Here is a 22,429-nt window from a genome sequence, read left to right as displayed (position 1 = left end):
TTTCCATATGAGATGCGCATGACCGCCCTGTATATAAATTGTGGCATTAAATTGGGTTTCCGGCCGCTCACAAATGCATTTCAGGAAGCAAGTTTACACACGTGCATGCGACTGATGATAAAACAATCAGTCAGTCCTGCACCCGGGCTGAAGTGACACACAATCAAATTCTGTTCAGTCAAAACAAATTGTGATGGGTGTGTGTGGGTGTATGTGTGTGTGCGGTATGCGGTACAGGTTTCCCAGTAGCAGGAGCTCTTGATCAGTGCTTTGTTTTTTTGTAGCCATTGATATCATAAATGTCTATTTTTCCTTTAAAATTGTTACATTTCTAAAAAGAACGTCTTCTTAAGTGCTCATTGGACAAAACTGAATAGCCTTGCAAGGCCGTTGCATTGCTACGATTTCATTTCAGTTCAGAAAAATGGCACATCCACCTTGCTATCCTCCCTTGTAGTCGGTCTCAGATTCCATTACCAATCCATCTTCCTTCTACCAGTCACGTCCTTTTAAGTTGTGATGAAAAGCTGAAAGTAATTGCTGTGAGCTGCCCTTGAAACTCTTGGAGACAGATGTGGTATAAGTACAGGAAGTCTCTGGTACCTAAGAAACTTAGGCGAAAGCACATTTATTAGATCTGAACTTTTTTATTTTTTTATTTTTTGGCATGGAAATGAGAACAAAGAGTGTTTTTTTTAGCAGAAATTACACTTTCAGCAAGAGTTTTGCAAAACAGCTCACTCAACATGCCGCTGATGCTGCTGCCCCATGCAGCAAACAGGAGGGCCGGAACTGCAGCAACTGTGACCAATGTGAAAGAGGCCTTTTTTTCATCAGGTACACCAGTAAAATCATGGCACATTAACAGTTAAATTTCATGGCGGAGCCCATCAACACTGCTGCGCGCTCAGCATGTTCCTTTTTGTACAATTTGAATCACCTTATTACACTGATCAGGTGTCAAGACAATCGCTGACAGTGATGTTAAATGCGTTGCGTTCTCATGCTTCTGCGTTAACGCGACAAACCACTTTTCACGTCCCGACTTTGAGTGACTTTCCAAAGTTTAGCGGCACGTCGCCGGAGAAGGACAAAGGTTCACGACCAACACATGTTCTCCCAGATTTATCTGTCACAGAGGAGTCTGGGTGCCCTTCACTGCTTGACGGAGCAAGAGGATTATTTCTGAGGGGGGAGGTTCCAAGTGGGAGCAATACAGTGACAGTTGGCTGACTCAGCCGAAAGTGAGAGAGAAATGACAATCTAGCAGTGTTGCGGTGAGGGCGCGACCCTCTCAGAGTTCGGAGGGACCCGAGATTTCAACCCGTAATGAGACTTTTTGTCACTTTAAAGACCGTCTGAGTATCCTCATTGGTGTTGTGTGTGAATGTGGCGTAAACACACACACAAACACGATACACGCACATTCGCAAAAAGGAGAAAGAGTTGTACCCAGACAAAGGCTACACAGTGAGGCTGAGGAAGGACAAATGTGCTCAGGTATTGTCAGGAATTTCTAGCTGCCGCCAGCGTTTTAAACGTTTGACTACATTTCTGTAAACACATCAATATGAACCACTTAATTCTGTTCTGCCAGTGGTTTGGCTTCACTTTGACTTGCGGGGTCGCTTTTGTGTTTCTGCACGATTAAAATCTTGTTTGATCTTCGTCATTATTACAAGTCTCTTTTTTTTTTTTGCCCACTAATGCCCACCACTGGCAGACATGCCACTGGCTAGCGCTCTCTCTCAGTCCATATGAGGATTGTGGGAGGAAGCCTGGAAAGCAAATTTCCAGCAAATTTAATGTTTTAATCTGAAATATTTCAATGCCAGATTCTCCTTTTTCCCTGGACTTCAGTGAAGCTGTAATTCTACAGTTTCCTTTAACAAAAAACATAAAAAAAAAAAAGACAGCATATATTCAGCCCTTTGGTTGCACCCCCCTTCAGAGAACACTTGGTATTAGCTGCCTGCTAAAAGTGCTGGTCTGCTGTTCCTTCCACATGATTTTTGAGAAAGAAAGACGTTCAAGAAAATACACATTCAAAAACTAATATCTGCCCATCTGCGAAGAGGGGGCTGCAGTTTCCTGGCCCCAGTCAGGGTGAACGGCTGTGAGAGCATATTGATTTTGGATTGGTCGGAGACGGTTGTTGATTTGAACAGACACTTCCATTTTAATTAACCACTTAATCCTGCTGAGCGCCTCCGTCCATCGCTTCTGAGGAGGAACATCAGCCCTGACTCCTCGCCTCGGAGATGTGTTTTTTTTTTTTTTTGCAGATTCCAGGGTAGCACGCCGGTGGTTCTCTACTTCCGGATCATCCCTCACTCCCACGCGGCCTCGACAGGCCTCACCAAATAAGGAACGAGTCTCGGGTTGGCTTTTAATCTCAATGACCCCTCTTGGCACATCATATGCAGGAAGCGGCAGCTGCATGTTCGTTCAAATGGAAGAGAGGAATTGATGGGTAATCAAAGAGTCCAGGTTTTCTGCGTGTGCGTGTGTGTGTCCATATGCTTTGAAAGGATGTTAGTGTCAGCAACGATGACTGATAAGTGGGGACTTGTGCCAGGGAGAAAAAGTGCACTCACCATCCCACACAGTCATGAGTGCCATTGCTAAAAGGTGCTGGTAATGACTCCGTCCAACATCAATCTCTTTATTAGAAAGTAATGGTCACTTCCTCTCAGGGATGTCTGACACCTAAGGGTCACTTTGGTATCGATCGGCCGGGGCCTGCTGTGATTGAGATCTTGGCAAAGCCCCTCTCTGGGTGAGAGTCGAAGATGAGAGGCGGAGCCTCCGAGGCGCGGCAGCCCTCTGACTCCACGCCAACTTGGACGAATCCGCCGTACGGCAGGCTACCGTCGCTCGCAGCCACTCAGCCGCGGTGCCTCTTTCACAGCTGTTATCGCTACTGTTTGCTCACGCCTAATGACTGTTTTTTGGTTTTTTTCCTCCTCCCTCCAAGAGCCCATCTCAAGTGCTTCCTGTCCACACATCTGCAAGTGCTCCAGCATTTAAAGCAATTACTTGGACACGCAATCACTTGCATACGATTGGGAAATCTTGCCCAAAACAAAAAAAAGAAAAGAGCCCAGCCAAGCTCATTGTCTTCCCTCCCCTCCCTCCTTTGCTGAGCTCTCTTGAGATGCAATTATACAGAGCGCTTAATTCTGCTCTGGGACTATGGTGAGTGAAAAAAAAGAAAAAAAAAACTATAAGCGATTTTCCACACTTTTTGAATCATGAGGCTCTCCCAGAGGAGCTCGCAGGCGTATCACAGCGTGCAGCGGTGCGAGGTGTCCGGCTGAATTTCTCTCTCGGACGCCGCCGCTGTTGCTACGGGGCCTCTTTCTCTTTCGCTCTCTATTCGACGCGGCGATATTTCATTAGCGCCAACGACAGAGACGCTCATTACTACAGCCCCCCTTGTGGACAAGGGAGACTTAAAGATGGAGGATGACCATCTGGAAGTCATCAAGAGGGATCACGGCGCCGAGCGGCAGAGATAACCGTTTAACTCGCTGTCACACAACACCAGCATGATCCATTCGGTGCACACGTGGCCTGTGGCTTCCAGCTCCGGAGAGTAAATCACGCTGAGAGGTTTCCGCCGACCGCAGCTGATCGAGAGCTTCTTTTTTTGCGTGTGTTGTTGTCGCCTGCTGCTGTAATGAGTTTGTTCCTGTCATTTAATCCGACCGGCCACATGTGGTTTTAGATAACGCACCAGCCAACCGAACAAATGGCAAAAGAAATTACATATGTGGCATGAGGACTCTTTTTTCCCCCGCTGTGACTGCATAACTATTGTTTTGCTTGTTTGTTTGTTTGTTTTTAACATTTCAAATAATAAAAAAACCCAAACTCTTAGGTCCTGTCCACACGGGAAAGTTTTTTGGTGGAAACGGTAAAGTATTTAACGCATTTCGTCCACACGGCAACGGCGTTTCCCCTGAAACGGTATTTTTTGAAAACGGGTCCCAGAGTGGGAAAATCTGACAACGCCGTTTCGCCGTTTTCACATCGTTGCCATGTGGACAGTGAAAACGGCTTTTCCCTGTAAAACGATGACGTCATCGCACCGTCACTGTCATGTGACCGGAAAAAAAACAAGGCATGCAATGCGGCAGCAGCGGCACAAACAACAACGACGGCGGCGAGCGGAGTTGTCTTTGTATCGCAGCCGCTTCAAGATTTGTTGGCAATATTACATTTTTGTGTTCGGTGTGTTTAGTGTGTAGCGGAAACGCCCTCTTTCTAAATCGTGGGTTCGGTGGCTGTGTCAGCGTCGGTTTACAGCGCCACGTTTCGGTGTGGCATTACATCGTTTTCACCCACCGTTCCGTTTCCATCTGTCAGCGTGTGGACGCGACTTTTTTCGACCCCGGGAAAGAAAAAAAACGGCAACGTTCCCGTGTGGACAGGGCCATAGTACAGGTATTGTGTCTGGAAATATTTCCCAAGTTCCTGACGCAGTAAACATAATGATGCACTATCGCAACAAGACCCTTATTGCTGGGTTCGCAAAACATACGGTGAGGTAATGACTGCTTGAATAACTAGAGAGTAGTTTGCCCCTCTTTCATAGACAATAGCTGCATGCACAGATGTATACAGGTAGAGTGAGCCCAGGCCTTGCACAGTTTATGTGCTCGTCAAAAACACCTTCTTTTGCGCATGTGCGTCGATACAACCAAAAATCTGGAGCATATATCCAGCAGGAATGTACATCGCAAAATCAGAAATGACCACATTAAATACTCGGTACTGGCTAGAGACACCTAAGGCAACCTCGGAGTATAGCAGAAGGATTGACTGGACGCCACATGAGACAGGGACGTCCCACTGACATCATTTGTCAGTTATGTGTTCAATTTCTGGCTCCATGACAAGCATGGCTACAACATTTCATCGACAGGGTCATTCACTCAGACAATGCGGGTAGGTGGTGGTGAAATACTTGGTGTCAAGTCCCACGGCCCTGGCTGAAGTGTACTGAGGACAGCCCAGCGAGTGAGTGAGGCCAAAACTATCCATTTAATTGGTGGTCACCGTGTTCACTCTGAATTGCAGCTTTCGCCTGCTGGCTGGAGCTCTGGGCTTCCTGTGGTTGAGAACGCATGCCGATGCCGTTTTACCCCCTGTGCTGTTTTAACACTGAACAGGAAGACAGATTGCTTCTCATAATGATTGTTGGCTGTCTCCACCACAGAATGTTAAACTCTGCTTTGAGTATTTTTCATTTTTGCAGGCCCCTCAGTGAACAAATGTAATTATTGCAGTTGTAACTTCTGGTTGTAACATCCAGTCAAGGCCTTGCATACATTGCATTTAATAGACAGCTACATCTTACTGCAGAATGAATATGAGAAAGTAAGTAAGTCTGCAGCCAACCACAAGTTTGACAATTTGAACTGGGTTGCTTCCTTCCTCCATTACATTTGCAAATGTTGTGTTCAAGTGTTCAAGGTCTCTTTATCGTCTTATAAAGGGACATTACCAAGTTACCATGGAGATGGACAACACAAACATTTTCATAAAACCCATCACCACAGAAAAACACATCAAAGATTCAATTACTTGTTATTTTTATGTTGACTAATTGATTAAAAAAATAAGTATTGCATCTAAAGGTGAAGAGAGAGGAGCGGACCGCTGAGAGATTCTCAACACTTGAAATAATCCTTTAGCCATATTACGATTGTGAGTCGTTAATGAAAAACGTAACCTATGACTGTTAAAACTTTACAAGGTCTAGTAGAACAACCCCGCTGAGAGTTTGTAGTTGTTGTTGTGTAAGACACGCAGGTCTGAAAAAGCAACTCTGCTGCTTCACGGCGCCAGCTCGTTTTTACGGTGTCGATGCCTTGATGGAATTTTCTTGGCCCCAAAGTTTGCAGAATGCCAGGCTGGTGTCTGCTGTGCTATTGGTTCAAAGAGCACAATGCAAATTTACTTGACTTGCATTTTATGCCTGCTGGTTGGAGACACCGTAGTGCACAGTTGTGCTGCCGTCGAGCAAGCATATGATCAGTTGAAAGTCAGCTGAAATCATAAGGCACAGCTGGTCAAAGGATCACATTGTTTTTTATGTTGTTTTTTTTCAATAAGTTTTCTCAACAAAACGATGAGAGTTTTGCAGTGGAAGTAACACAAGAAAAACAGTTTTTGACGTCGGTCATTTAACTCATTAGAATGGCTGCATGAGTGGGTCTGATCGAGAGCTGATCAGCGGTGACGTCCTGACACGCTGAACATCAGCGACCGTCCATCCGTCCGCCAGTCAGTTTTCCCTCCGGATTAAAAAAAAAAAAAAAAGAAGAAGGTTGGTTGTTGCCTTCGGGCACACCGGGACTTGTGTCAGAGTGCGTGGACGTGCGTGTTTTATGAAAAAAAATTTGCCAGAACAGAATGTGGCCCCTAGCTGCAGGTGGGAAGAGTGAAAGTGTTTTTTATTTTTTTAGTTTTCCACCTACGATCAGCGCTCGGCTCTTTCTCAAGTGTCACTTCCTGCCTCTGCCCCGGCTTTGCCTGGTGGCTCTCTGATACTAAGCCTCCCATCTGGCTTGCATCATTGCAGCTTTGTCGCCATGGTCACCCTCCCTCTTGGTCACCGGCAATGCTGGGCTCTCGCCGCCATTGTCCCCTGCCGGCGATGCTCTTTCGCTTAATGTTAATAACTGGTGCAGTTGATTCAGGAAGACAAAATATTTGCCTTGATAGGCCAAAAATCAGGAGGATGTCACCCTCTGTCTAACAATAAAGACCAAAAAGCTCTCTATTGTTCTGACTCGGGTCCCCCCCCCAAAAAAAAAAAAACTTACTGGGGTTGCTGTTATGCTGCTTAGTGTCTCGCACATATGGACATGGTTGCATCTATAGATTTCTGTAAAAATGACATTCAGCAGCATGCTGCACAGAGGTTTTTTTTTTTTTTTGCTTTGCATCAGCACAACTTTTATATACTTTCAATAGACAGGTTCAGTGGCTCATTATTAATTAGACCAACCAGACAATCGCAGTAGACCCATTCAACAGGAAAATGTCACCCTCCTGAATGTCGTTCTGAATTCCAACACACTCCTCTTCCAAACTCTTTTCAACAAATGTGTCCCTCAAGTCAAACCTAGTGTGCCGAAAATTTCAGTGCGGCACTGGGGGGCTCAGTGGGCGGCTGTGTCGTTAAACACTCACTTTCTTTCAGTCTGCGAATTAGTCCAAAGCCTTGAAACTTTAAAAAGTATGCGACTAAGCGAATAAAGGAACTGTTCTTTTCAGCACTACACTCACTGTATCCTTTTGCTGTTTTCTCCTGAAGCACTGGGCAGGGATGGACAGGGCTTGAAGATATTTACACTGACCATAGCCATTGCAGATCACTTCAACAAACTATTCAGAGATTAAGAGCTTTGAAAGGGCTGGACAGATGCTTAGACGTCTAATTAAACCACAAACGATGCTGCAGTTTGAAATGAAAAAAAAAAAAAAACTAAACAAGCAAAACGTAGAAACAAAATAATCCATTGATGGAAAACGGACTCTTGCTGAATCATATCCAAAAAAAAATTTTTCACAGTTAAAGTATCCGCCGATGCAATACCGGAGCTAGCGAGTGAGCCTGAGAGGCTAAGCATGTGGTCCGCATTGGAAACACGAGCTGTCACCGCAAGAGACTTTTTCTGCGCTCATTCATTTACTTGACAACTACACGGAGGTGAGGCGGGGTGCGTCGCACAGCACCGGCATTCATAGTCAGCGTGGAGGTGGGACCTCGATTATGAGCCGCGGCACTCTGAGCAAGTCAAGTGATGTGACTGTATATCTTTCCGGGAGCGCGTGGCACGCCTGGGGGCTCGTTGTTCTGGATGGTGACATCTCATTCTTCCACTTTCAAGATGTGGACTATAAAACAGCTGCGGCGGTGTCAGGCCCTGAAGCAAAGCCACTTCCTCCGCCCTGCTGACAACACTGCTGGCAGAGAAAAGACGTGCAATATTTGCTGTTTGATGTTGTATTTTCTGTTTTCATGAGATATTATTCTCGAATAAAATATTGCTGACAGTTTTAGTCATTGGACATAGTTGTATTTTTTTCTGTTAAAGTCACTTTCGACCACACCTACGATCGCCCATGAATGGGTCTGTGGAATTACCACTTAAAGATTGTAACTACAAATGACAGCGCATGGTCTGTGACCACAAGTCTTCTATAGCTGTGCTGTAAAAGATACTCAAACTGTATTTGGGTCTGAGGCCTCCTGCGTTTAAATTTTCAAAGTGATATTTGACTTTACAGCTGTGTTTTGCCATTTTTCATGTCTGCTTGGGCTCACGTGAACACCGCAGACCGTTTTCATTCAATCGCTATTAGTGATTCAAATCAGGCTGGGAGCAACCACCACATTAAGCCATCTTCATGGAAGGAATCCTAATGTCAGCATCAGAATCAACTTTATTGGCCACATTTTTTAAGTATTAAAAGAAAGAGCCCCCCACCCCGAAATGCTTTTGAATTAAATGTTTATAATATTTAAAACAAAATTAATAGACTAAATGCAGAATTGATACAAAATACTCGTGGAAGTCAAATTGTATAGATATCAGCCCTGAATAATGTAATTCTTTAGCCATCATTCTGACTCTAATGTAATTGTCTCCCATCCACACTGTGACTGACACAGGTAAAGTGCTGAGAGTGATAAAAAAAAAAAAAAAAAAAAAGGTTTTGAAAGCACTTGGATGCTTGGGGTCAACCGAGTGGAAGTATTAGCAGTTACGAGCATGAGACTGAATAATACATGAACCTGGATTATCTTTTGTATGACTATCAGGCTGGTAACAGACAAAGTGGCCTCTGTAATTATGCTGAGCTAAGGAAGCATAATGAAGCAAGTAGTAATTACAGGCCCATCCGGTCCATCATTCCCGTCTTAGAGCATAATGGAGTTTCTTTATGTAACATGAAAAAACAAAAAAATCAATACGCGTTAAAACTTGTCTTTAGAATCAAAGCTCTTCCTTCCCGGCCAATTCTTCCCATCGCTTTAGCGCACTGAACGCTGATGATAACTCTGTGAGCGTTCAAAAAAATTGTTTTGACAGCCCGTTAATACCCCCAACGCTGGATTCATACCTGTGGAAAGCCTTGGAACATCATCGTGACTGCGCTGTGCAAACACTCTTGTGTGACAAACAGAACTCTTGTGTCTCTCTCTGTGTATTCTTCACCGGCAAAAGGAAGAAGCCCGCCGTGGCATCATGGTGATCAAAAAACATCTGAGGTGGTTAAAAATAAAAAATGCCACGACAAGGGATGAAAGCTCAAACTTAAAGCAGGGAGGAGGGAGTGAGAGAAGATGAGCTCCCCCCGCCCCCTCCCCGCTGAGATGAAGCCTTTTTTTTTCTTTTTAAAAAGATGAGTCACCGCCAGTTTTGCTTTCACAGCACTGCTGTGTCATTCTTTAAATAACTCCCGGATGCAGGGAGGGAAACTAGCGTGATGAAGTACATGGTTCAGCTGATAAAAATAATAATAATAAAATAACCAAATTATATTTTGTCTCTTTACATTCTTTCTGTTAAGCCTGGAGGACTATGGTGCCCCATTCAGGTAACTATGACTGTTCATCACCAGGCAATCCAAATCTTATTTAACTGTCTCACAGAAAAGGTACCAAGATCATTCAGCACTTAACTTTAATTGTACCCGCTGCCCTCACTCTCTCTGCGATATGAACGGCAGTAATTTTGCTGCTGGGAAACTGAGTGAGGGCTTATATCCCCCTCCGTGCTGGTGGGAGCTAGATCAGAGTGCCATTTATGACGACACTCAGCGCTACCAGAGGCAGTGTTTCAAGAAAATCAGTAATCAGAATCAGAATCAGAATCAGAAACACGTTTATTGCCAAGTAGGTTTAGCACTTACAAGGAATTTGTTGTGGTGTGGTTGGTACTTCAGAGGACAGCAGAACAAAAAAAAAAAGAGGGCAGTAACTATACTAAAAATATTTAAAACTATACTGAAGGAAGTCAGCTATACAGTATATACACTTTGGATAAGTTACAATTGGAATTTACAAAATTAACAATGAACAACAAGTGTGTAGTGCAAGAGAGAGTGCAGGGGAGAGAGTTAATGGAGTGCATATTGTCTATGGGTGGAGTGGTGGGGGGGGAACCCGAGAACTGTTAAATGTAAGAGACGCGTAATGGCTATATAACAACACCCACCTCTCAGTGTGTGAACCAATCGTATTGCATGGGAGATCATAACTCCTTTATAAGTTCTGGTTTTTGATGTGGACAATATTGCAAATGAGACCTTCACATGCCCATCTGCTATGCAAGTATTTCTGTTTACACATTGATCATCATTGATTATCTGAACAGGTCAACTATATATATATATATATATATATATATATATATATATATATATATATATATATATATATATATATATGTATGATTTTATATGCAACCATATTTGAAATCACAAAGCATCTCCTCCAATATACAGCAGCATCCAGGTGCATGTAAACATAGGCAGTAATGTCGTCTTCTCGCCGCTTTTGGTTGAACACTCCCCGGTCTCGTTCTTAGAGAAGCAAGATTGCGACGTGTTCTGTTATTCTTTTGAGTAGCACATTGGTGAATATAATGCGTACAGGCTAAAATGAAGATCAATAACAATGAAGAAACAAAAATTATACACAAGAAACAGCACAGAGTACAGTTCTGCCACATCAAAGCAAAAAAAATGACAGTTAAAAGTACAATTCTAATCACTGCCAGTGACTCTCGCACTCTCTCCATATATATGATTTAATTCATGTCATAAAACTGAATTAATTCTATGAAAAATGAAATCACTTACACGAGCAGACTACCCACAGTCACATGTCAGAATGTGTTCCATTAAAAGGGCCCATTCATTTTAATGTAAGGCAGTTAATGTCTTTTAGAGAGCAAACCCCTCGCAGTGAGACTATTTTGTGAACAGAGAGGCAATTAAATGCTTGAATGCAGTGAAACAGTCGTGTGAGTGGGAAAGTGTCAGACAGATTTAGCTTTTTTTTTTCCCAGAGGAAAAAAAAAAAAGTTGCTGGTTATTACAGACAAAAGGGACGTATCCTCACTCGGCTCTTACTCTACAGTGATATATATGCTTTCATTGGTTTCTGCCACGTACAATCTTGTTATTAATTGGGACTTGGATGTGGGAACAGCGATATGTGGTTCACCAGCCACAACGGGTCATTGTCTGTGCCGGATCCGGCATGGCTGAGGGCAAGACCCCTGCAGGAATGAATTCATCAGCGGCGGTGTCTGCAGGCATGTTGAGCAAGACAGACAATGTGACTTTTCAGTATAGTGTGCTTCCATTGCAGCGCTACAGTGCTCATGAGCAAAATACTCAATGTGTGGGACTGGTTACTGGGGGTAGCCAGTGACCTGGAAGCCCACATGAATGCTTGTTGCCACTGTCTGGCCAATGCGAAGTTGGCAAGGATGCTTTGAGCATTTTTTCAGATGTGTATTTACAATGTTGTTGTTGTTGTTGTTGTTGTTGTTTTCATTTTTGGGTGGTTCACACAGTAGTGTCTCCAAAAGGAAGGTTTAGTTGTGGATCAGTAAAATATAATTAAAAACAACTTAGTGCATTAGGGATTGTTATTTACACATTCATACCAAGTGACTATTCCACAGCTCTCTCATTTTGGTTGTATATAAATATTGTATGACACAGTCTTAAGATGGACAGACTTTATATGATGGTGGATCAGCTGTTTTGATACGTCATTTGACGTCTTCTTAAAAAAAAAACAACAACAAGACATCGACTTGTATAGACACAATGTCTAACTTAATTCCTGCTTCTCTGATCATATTTTTTATGTTTTATTTGCTGCTGTTGCAGTTTGACACTGATGTCCAGTCTGCGCTGCTCATCGCTCTCAGCCCAGCTGCCACTCTGTCACGCAGACGGGTCCAAGTTGCTAGTAACGTTCACATATTTGAGCGCCGGCAGACAAACAAGCCAGCTGATGCGATACGCAAAACTCGGAGTTACTTTTCTTACTCCCGCTCCTCCCCCACTGGATATTAGCGCCGCGTCTTTCTGCCTCGGCTTTCCGACCGCAGACTCACACATCAACTCACTCAGCTCTCAACTTTTCATACTTGTGTTTTTAAGCCAATAACACAACTTGACAAAGAAGTAAAGCCGCGAGCGGCGCCGCCGGAGCGGCAGACTGAGGAGATTATTATTGTCCTCCGCTCGTTTCCAAAGCCAGCAAACGGCGCGTGTTCGGCGCAGACGGCCGGGGTCGAGCGTCTCGTCCGCGCCCGCTACACCTGGCGAGAAGATTTGGATTAAGTCTGGGAGTGGGGGGCGCGCGGAATTGGGGGGGTGCAGAATAATCTCCAGCTGGACCTGCGCACTGACTCTCTGCCTTCGCCGTTGTGGGAATATATACCTTTTTTTTTCTTTTTCTTTTTTTCCCCCCTGCGCGCGACTCCACACCATGTCTCTGCGGGGATACTTTGCCGCCTTTTCCAAATGCGCACTCCTTCTCTCTCTGAGGATTTTGCTTCTTGTGCCTGCAGGGTTGCCCGTCCGCAGCCAAGGGGATTCTCAGTCCGACAACAGGGTGATGGACAACATAACAGTGCGACAAGGGGAGACGGTCTACCTCAGGTGAGTCCATGCTCCTTTTGCTTGGTTATCACTTCCACGCATTTCGCTATACTCTTTCACTCAAGTTGAGCGCCACTCTCGCGGTTCCGTAATTGAAAAAAAAAAAAAAAAAAAATAGACTTAAAGTTTGGGCTCCTCCATCGTGTCCCCGTCTCGAAATATCAGGGAGAAAAAGAAGGAGGGCTGAGTGGGGATTTGAGAGGATTACTTCGTGGAAAACACTCAATCCGGATGCGATACATGCTCAACTTTGGCAGCTGTTAACAAGGAGACTTGACGCTCTCTTTGTAATTGTTGAGCGGCGGTGCGGAACTAAACGGGAAAGAGGGGTGGTGGTGGTGGGGGGGTCACACCTTCCGCTGAGGTCTGTGGGTGACACACACACGCGCCGGAGTGAACGCGGGAAGGGGCGGGGCTGAGCCGTAATTCCACAGGGTGGGAGATTGTGTCAGCGGTGACCTTTCCCCTCCTCCGCGCCCTCAGAGGCTTACTGGACACACAGGGATTTATGTTGCTTTCAAGGGCTGTCGTAAAATGAAATAAAATAAAAAATAAAGAGGGAGGCAATTGTGGCTCCACAGAGATGAGATGGAGGGATGTGTTCAAAGTTGGCGTTGCAGCACTGGCTGCACTTGGGCTCGTTTTCACTTTACACCATATAACACCATATAGTGCCACTTAACGACGTGCTGTAAATGTGGATGCCAGGGAAGTAGTTTTGAATTTGGTCACTTGGGAAAAATGGTTTTGTGATTGAGAAATCTTTCCTTGTGGTCGCATCAACAAGTATGGAGGAAAAGTTGATACATATGGAAGTGCCAAGATCATAGCTAATGCGTACGGATAAACCATGTTTCACATGCTGGCCGTTTTTGTTTTTTGTTTTTTGTTTAAGATATTCCATTTCAATCATTTACCCAGTTCACTGTCAAAGGTTTTTTTTTTCCTTATTGAGAATGCAACATCCAACAGGAGCCACTTTGTCGGTCCATTGTTGTGTGATTGCAGCACTGACAAGTTCACAATTTGTCATGACTTATCATTCATTACTTATTCATCAGCCACTACTACTTAGTTAGTAAACTGCTGTTTTATGTCAGCAGATGGCCAACAGGACTCAGAATGTCTCTTTGATTGATGGATTTTAGGTGATACTGGATAATCTACTTTCCTCTACAAGCTAGAAAACTCCATGTGTAGAATAACAATCAGTTCTGACACACTTTGTATTGTTGAACCTGTTTACATATTTGTGTTTGACACCCTGAAAAATCCATATAATTTAAAGTGTCTGCACACAGGCTGACATGTCTGATTGGGATTTTGGGATTTTGGGGTCTACCAGTTAAAGCATCACACAAGAGAAATCTGTTTACCTCTCGTGTCCTGTCTTGCTTTTGTGGTGCAAAACACCACTAAGCCCAAATGCACAGTTTCTATGTACAGCCAGAGCTTTTAAATGTCCTTTGAAGCATCACACAGATTTATAAACCTGAGTTCTGGGACCTCCAGGGGTTTTATGGAGTGTCGCGGCAGCTCGTGAGCAGCGAGCAGCTCATCTTGGCTGCTGCCTTATTAACACTGAGTTCATGTTGCAAGGACATTAGACTTATCAGAATTCAAACAACAGCACAGCGGGACAAAGCAGATCATACAGACGCCAGTAGTATTTTGAAGTTCACGACAGCCTCTATGAAATCATGCTAACAATGCTAATTAGGTCTGGCTGTCTGGCTGACTGGGGAGCCGTCCAGTTTATAAATCCTTAATGACTGCAATGCACCGCACTGAACTCTTGCTTAAGCAGTTTTAAGACTCCAATGGGACAGAATGGGAGAAGCACCTTGAAAGATCTGCTGATTAATTCACATGTTCTTTGAAGTGACCTTCAAAAACCCACAAATGAGGCACAAGGCTCAATCAGGTGTTGAAAGAGGGTGGCACTGGGTAATTCCCCCCCCCCCAACTCTTCCATGGCCTGCAGAGGCAGCTCAACTAGAATTTGCAAAAAAAATAAAAATAAAATAAACACCCTACCTCCTCACACGATTTGAGGACATGCATCTCTCTGAAAGGATGCCAAGTCAAAGTCAAAACGACAAATATGTTTTCAAATAAGTATTCAAACCAAGAATGTATCAGTTCCAATAGAAGACAAATAAGACATTTTCAATCTTGCTTCTTATTCAGTCACTACTGACAAGAAGCAATATCATCGAGGATGCACATGATACTACAAAACAAAATTTGATGTTTTTTTTAGAACAGCGTGTACCGGACACTTAAATGCTTTGATGAATTTTGGTCAAGTTTATTTCCCTGGCACTCTCCCAACACTTGAGAGACCATCCTTCAACTAACAGTGCCGGCTAACCCTCTTCAGCACCAAGGACAGTGCACTCAAAGGGGCAGCAAGTGTGCACCTGCTCTTTGCTTCCCCAAAGCAGTTCAGGTTGATGTTTACTTTCTGATTGAACGTAAACAACATACATTTCAGCTAAAAGCAAAACACACTGCTCCCCTCATCTGAAACATCTGGCAAGGAGTTTGACTCTAATGTGACCGTTTCACACCGCTGGTCAATTGTGGTAGATCTGAACTAGTGCATTAGTCCAGCAGGCTGTGCACTTCTGGTTGTTTGAGTCTGAATGGACTGTGAACCTGGTGTAAGTGTATGCTAGCTCACTGGATGTCGATACGTGTGAATCCATGATACATGTTCATGGGGCTAGATGCTAAGCTAAGCTGTTCCTTCCCCAGGTGTATGTGATATAGCTTAGATGCACTGAAGAGGTAAGGAGAAGAGGTCACGGGACAGCATTGCCTTTTCTGACATTGCCTGCAAGTCTAGTCAAGGTTCTTTTTCTACTTGGGGTTTCCTCGGGATGTTTTCTTTTGCATTTTTGTCAGCCTTTCTATAGTTGTCAATGTAGTAAATTTTGACCTCAGTGGCCTTTTCTCATACTGCAATATTCATACAGTACTTCCAAAAACAGTTGTTGCATTTTGATTTCTCCAGAGTGGTGAAATGAAAACACACCCAAAGAGAAAGAAAGGGAAACAAAGAAAAACATGAAAAACCAACAGCGCATTAAATTCCCCAGGGAAATAAACGCAGAGGTTAAAAGACTGAAGCATCAGCAATATTACATGAGTTGCCCTCCATCACTTAACAGAGGCAATTTATTTTACCTTTATCGTCCCTGAGCAATTTGGAAGTACTGTAATTCCTCTAGCAGGAATGATGCTGAAGCTGCAGGAGACAGAATCCTTGCTTTTGATCTTTGCTAACAAGCTCCCTATTGCCCTTTTTGTCAACTGCCAAAACTGCAGGGGGGGACAGGGGGGGGGGGGTCGGAATGATCAGAACTGCCTTTTCCTATTTGTGTCCATGTTATTCAGCACACAACTTCGATTCCCTATAATGCTATATATTTTACAGTTTGTCAGTTTGTCCTGTTAATGCTTTCACCGACTGCGATACAGCACTAGCTTGGCGCTGTTAAAAATATACGATGGGTGCAGCATATATAGCAATTTGCATTACTTTAAAATGCTTAAAAAAATATTGAAATAACCTATATTCTACTTCATACACTTTATATTTCATCCTAGACTCTTGTGAGTTAATCTCAAACGACTAAATCTGACTTGCCTATTTCGACAACAACCAGTCTCATCTTACTATGTTGCATAAAAATATATGGCATGAAAAGAAAATTCTCATAAAAAATTGCAGCTTGTCCAAGCTACGGTGTCTTCTGTAAAGCAAACTATGATGAAAAGAAATGTGGTCATTGCTGTTCTTTTTCTACCTGGCCTTGTGGAGCAACATGTACAATAAAGAGAGAGTAAAAAAAGACAAGGCTTAAATTGCCCTCCGTGTCATTTTACTGCAAAGCTCCCATTTGTCGCCAATGCTATTGGCTTTCTTGTCATTCGCAGCTCTCGGTTTTGTTGTTTGGTCCCTGCAAGGACAGCTTATAAAAACATATTACAGGTTTTCTTTACAAGTGAGGTGTTCCGTGTCCACAAGTGACATAGTACTGAAAAGGGAAATGCTAAACGGACTGCTTATATTTCCTTGTATGATCAAACCCAAATCATTTGCAGAGTTCACCTAACCAGTGTAATGTGTAGTCTGTGAATGAACTGAAAATGAGAAAAGTTCCAGCCTTTACTTTTGGTGCTTGGTTATTTTGTTCAGAGCGAGCTACAACATATAGTTTGTTTATTACAAATGACTTGGATACCTGGATTACCTGGTTTAAGAGTACACCAGTAGTGATGAACGATTCCATTCTCTAGGATTGTGAAGACAGAGAGGTATTTGTTTTTCTGAGTCTGCTCTATGGCTGTACTGTTCTTGTCCCATTAAAACACGTATATAAGACAATATATAAGGAAATCTCAGTTTTAGCAGAATGCTATGATTGACATCATAAGGAAGATATATGTTCCGGTCAGCTAAATACAGGATGTTGTCTTTCTCTAAATCTATAGAGGTTTGGATGGTAAGTTTGCTCAACACATGTACTTCTGAATTTGTATTCGTGCAGAAAGCTCCCTGCTCATTCTGTTCATCAATGTTGTGACTGGAGCTATTAGAGCCCGAAGCGCTGCTGTGGGCCATGACAATTTTTCCATCCAGTTCATGATAGGAGTTCAAGCATCTCTTTGTGTTTTGTTCCTAGGATGCTGTGGGCCAAGATTGAAACTGATCATTTGATTTCACAGATTCACTCAGTAATTCCATTTCTTTCAACCTTGCACCGTCTACCCAGGCTGCCGTCTGCAGGTCCCACATTTTTCGCTTATTGTTTTTAGTGTTATTGTTCCAGAAGGAGCGGCTCAACATGCTGGGTGTAGATGGGGAGCAGAGCAGGAGTGATGGTAGGAGTGGTCGCTGAGAGCAATTTGTCTCCTTTAATTAAGAAGCCCTTGATTGATTTCTTTTGCCTCCTCTTTTAGTGTTTATTACTGAGTAATTAGTACAAAGGGGTGTTCATTTAAGTGGCTTGTCAATATAATGAGCCTGAAATGAGCAAAAACAGGCAAAAGTCCACAGACTTCTATCCAATGATAGATATTTTATTCAGTCCAAAGTAATGGTGTGTGTGCGGGCGCGCGTGTGTGCATTGTAACCAAGATGTTTTATAACTTTTAATTAATTTGCTCAGTTTAATGTCAAATTTACACATGTCTCTGTCGACACTCAGTGTGCCCATTGAAAACAATGAGAAATAAATCCAATCTGCTCATTGTGTTTAGTATTCTATCTGTACTACAAGTATAAAAAGACTCTTTTGAATAAGAGTTGCTCAGTAGATGTAAGTTATTACTCAATAGTATCAAACAACAAAAACGACAGCTTTGGCTGTCAGTGCTTTATAAATAAAAGTTGATTGATTAAGAGTTATATCTATATAAGCACGTTATATCCAACATTTATCGTCATGGCAGTGTTGTATACGCCCAACACATATATTGTCGACAACTGCCTAAACTGAAACAAGATAAACTGACTTGATATTGGCAACGTCTGTGCCTTCTCCTCGCAATACACATGACGGTATATTTAGCAAATCCAACCTCAGTCAGTTGCCTGATCATGTTTGGCCAAGTGAATAGATGGAATCTCAATACAATGTCTTTTTGATGCTGCAACTTTTTTTTTTTATTAACTGCATAGAGTTGGGGATTAAAATAAATAGAGTCAAGCCAAGAAAGAAAGAAAGAAAGAAAGAAAGAATGATAGAAAGGCTAATGTGACTTAGATACAGTGTTTCTACCAACAAGGAAACTTGTTAATGTTTTATTCAAGTTGCCTTTAGTCACATTCTTTGACATCCCTCCTGAGGCTCTGTCTCACTCCTAGAAGTTTAAATGTCAGGCAGACAAATGACCAACTCTGTTCACTTGAAAAATGCAACTGTAAGTTGTATACAGTCGGACACTTTTTGCAACGAGGCTCAACAGAGATGTGAAAAGAGACCCGGCAGTGTGTGGAACCACAAAAGTAGAGCCATTTTGTCGATTCCTCTGTTGTTTACCGATTCATATTGTGTAACGAGACATCACACGGCTCTGAGGAAACAGACTAAACAGCTGGCAGGTGTTATTAACAAGCTTGGGATGAACATGTTGTGATAGCAACCTGTGCAGATGTTCCTGGGAAGAGCTTGGCCCACATTCACAAGCTCTTGCTGCTGCTGATGAGTATAATCTGGGTCCTCCACCAGATTACAGATGGAGGACCTGCTGAACTGTGGGGCACTGGCGCTTGATTGTCAGTCATTTCAGGAGTACATATATTTTCCTCGCTCCGCGCGACCCCACCCTTCTCTTGCTGGCCCCTATCTGATGCTCGTCTTGCTTTGAAGTGATTTAATTCCTACCTCGAATGTTGTCCAGGAAATTACAAAGCCACCGTAATGAAGTGGAGCTGATTGGACATGCACCCTTGTATGAACATTCATTTTCCAGCCATCCAGTAAATTTTAAATGGATACCAAGCAAAGTGGGATGTGCTGATTTCTTTTTCTTTTTTCTTTTTTTTTTTTTTTTACTGTTTTTTATGAGCTTTAGCCCAAGCAATTTGCAGCTTTCTGCAAGCAATTTTGGAAAGTTAATAATCTTGTGATGGGTTCACTGCCCACACGGAAACTGATGATGTTGTCATCCGGGCAGCTCACTGCGCCGCAAACAAATTGCTCGATAAGAACACCTACTTGCCAGTGGGTTTTTCAGGTTTTCTTCACCGCTCTCCCATTAAGTTGGTCAACTCTTTAAGACCCGGATCTTGCACGGTTGTCTTCCAGTCATTTGTCCTTGCTTGCCTCGCTCAAATGACTGCTTGTTTGTACAGTAGGCCATAATCCTTTTTTTCATGACATGCTGCTACTTCATTTGTCAACAGGGTGCATGTGTGTCATATTTTGCCAGCTGCAATGTTAAGTACTCATTTAAAGTGTCACTAAACACAAAAAACGCTATATAAGTCTAATGCATTATAATTATTATTAAAAACTATTAAAAACAAACTTTAAAAGCTGTCGCTTTGATATGACTCATTTCATAAATCATCAAAATAACACCCATTTGGATTTTCTCTATTAAAAAAAATACATCTTGTCCACTTTGCAGCGAGAGCAGAGTTTGGTGCAGTGTCACTGGGGGTGAAGGAGGCTTCCAGGCTTGTGTGGTTATTAGATGAGGAGAGGAGAAGAGAGGAGTGCTCAGGATTATGTGCTTAAAAGATTCTCTGCCCCTCCTCCTCCTTAGTGCTAAGATATCAATACTGCAGGGTGCCACACATACACACACACACACACACACACACACACACACACACACACACACACACACACACACACACACACACACACACACACACACGCATACACACGCACACAAGCTGTTTACCAGCACTGGGATTAGTTATGGATATACTTAAACGCTGCTCCATAGTCTGGGTTGGACACAGGTGCACAAACCTCCTAAAGGTCATCACATCTGAAAGATGTTATTCATGATTGGCTTTTCATAAAACAAAGTTTGGCCAGTTGACATAAAGTATCATATCCAAAGATAGGACGCAGTATTTTCCTTGCTCCTCACTTTGTATGATGCAGCACTGTGCTGAAACTGGTACCAGCCTCTGCATTCCTGGTTGCACTTTGTATCCTGGATCAAACTGCCTGAGAATGGCTTTAAGGTCCTAGACCAGGGGTCACCAACACGGTGCCCACAGGCACCAAATAGACCCCAAGGACTACATCATTTGCCCACAGCCCTATTCTAAAAATAGCACAACTCGTGAACTGAACTTAACAAAAATCTTTAAATAAAATTATTAAGCCTGGAGAAGTTTTGGTGAACTCTGATATATCAAAATGAAGTGTTTAATATTGATATTATCTGTATCCAACCTCATTAAGTCATTGTTGATCATTATTGTGAGAAATTAACATGATCAGTGTCTTCACATAGATGAGTATCATTATTAATAATATATATAATAATATAGAAGCCAAACTGAGAAAACATGTTATTTCAGAAGAGTGTAGCAAATAGTTTGCCCTTTGTAGTACGCAATAACTATGAAGTATCTGACCCCTGTCCTAGAGAACATCTATTTTGTTTGAATCCCTTGTCACAGAGTGTAGGTGGACACCACAGTTAGCCTTGCGATGTGCTCAGCTCTTTGTGGCTAATGTTCACTCTTGCAGGACACTGTCCACTGAAAAGAAGAGCCCAAAGGCCCCACATTATATCCATTTCTGGACCCTAATTGTTCATTCACTGCAGCGGCTCAACCTCTTTTAGTTCATATTATATTCGGATGGATCTGCAGAAAACATCACTTTTGATATTCTGTCTAGGGCCTCCAACAAAAATGGTCTATTCAGTGAAAACTGGCACTTTGTCGTAGCTGGACCTGTTTGTGCTCAGAAGGTGGGACGGACACCTGGCTTGGGATGCTGTCCTTAACCTGGGAGAGGCATGAGGTGTCATTCTCAAAACATTTGTCCAGACTGACGAAGCACAGGCCCAATAAACGGCAAGAAAATTTTTTTGTAAGAAAAGAAAGTGAGAAAGAAAAGAAACGAAAGACTGCAGTTTCACACCTTAAACATAACATTGAAACAAATATTCAATGTAGGTCCACTAACAACTTTGTTATATTCAGTGCTTCGCCTAAAACCAGTCAGCAAACAGCAGACTATCTCAGCTAAATTGAACCTTGCCTCCGTACCAACGTATCTGCCACACATGACTGGTCCCCAAATGGCCTAAATGTGCTTTAAACCTCTGGGACGGCACGCTCTGTGGGTTTCCAGCACAAGCTGACGTTGCGGCAGCAGCGTAGCGTGATAGATTGTCTGGTTTGCATTTATCGCCAACATCGAAGTCCATATGACATCACCCGTTCAGCGTAAACACAAGGAGGCAGGGGGAAACTGTTGGGAAACGAATGTAGTTATTTTGTCAGTATTTTCTGTTCCACTGTTGGTGTGCTGGTGGTGCATTTACGCTTATTTTTTTTATTTTATTTTTTATTTTTTTTAGCTGTTACATCACTGACAATTAATTATTTGATTGTTATTGGAATACTTGAATACCATCGTAGTGCAGCAACTCATTAAGACTATAATGGCATCAGATGGCCCTAAACAACTGTAGTTCTGCTTATTTTATGTCAGCCTGAGAAAATACCCCATGCATTAGAGAACACAAGGGTATTTATTGTTCTATTAGTGAGCTGTAAACTGATAAACATAAACATTGGTATAGCAGTAACGCAATACACTCTTAAACCACTCTAAATAAGTGCAGCCGTGATTGCTTCCCCAACGCCAGTAGCTGTTGCCTCATTAACTCATTGGGCCTGTAGTTGAACCGACCATAAGCATGGTAGTCGGTTAGCTTGAGTCGTAAAAGAAAGACAAGTGGCACCAGCCAGGTGTGAAAATGACTCATGAAGGGATTTGGGATGCTGACAGCAAAAGTAACTTGTTTGTTTGGACACACACTGCAGTTTGACTTTATAACTTTATACACGTAATGCTTCAGTGTATATCTCAAATCAGCACATGCATGCACACACAGAGATCAAAAGTCTGGAATTTCTATTGAATTTGAGTTTTTAAAAATGAGTTTTTAAACATGGCTTTGTGCTGTTGAAATGCTCCAGCTGAACATTTGGTGCTCACAG

At 42.8% G+C, this 22,429-nt stretch overlaps 1 protein-coding gene across 4 annotated transcripts in view; it reads left to right on the top strand.

Annotated features, from left to right (window-relative positions):
* Window positions 1–22,429, top strand: part of ntm (neurotrimin) — a 329,246-nt gene that overhangs the window by 217,911 nt on the left and 88,906 nt on the right. For 3 of the 4 annotated variants that reach the window (XM_076020010.1, XM_076020009.1, XM_076020007.1), the window contains exon 1: window positions 12,021–12,711. In XM_076020010.1, the coding sequence (XP_075876125.1) occupies window positions 12,539–12,711 (173 nt within the window). In that variant the 5' untranslated portion in view covers window positions 12,021–12,538. Of the gene's footprint in view, window positions 1–12,020; window positions 12,712–22,429 lie in introns of those variants that run through there. The other variant, XM_076020008.1, reaches the window with a different exon arrangement.

Source organism: Nelusetta ayraudi, unplaced genomic scaffold (assembly GCF_046127955.1).
Source record: "Nelusetta ayraudi isolate G7.1 ecotype Tasmania unplaced genomic scaffold, CSIRO-AGI_Nayr_v1 ptg000011l, whole genome shotgun sequence".
NCBI classification, from domain to species: Eukaryota; Metazoa; Chordata; class Actinopteri; order Tetraodontiformes; family Monacanthidae; genus Nelusetta; species Nelusetta ayraudi.
The sequence above is the reverse complement of the archived record's forward strand: the minus strand, read 5'-3'. Positions and strand labels throughout refer to the sequence as shown.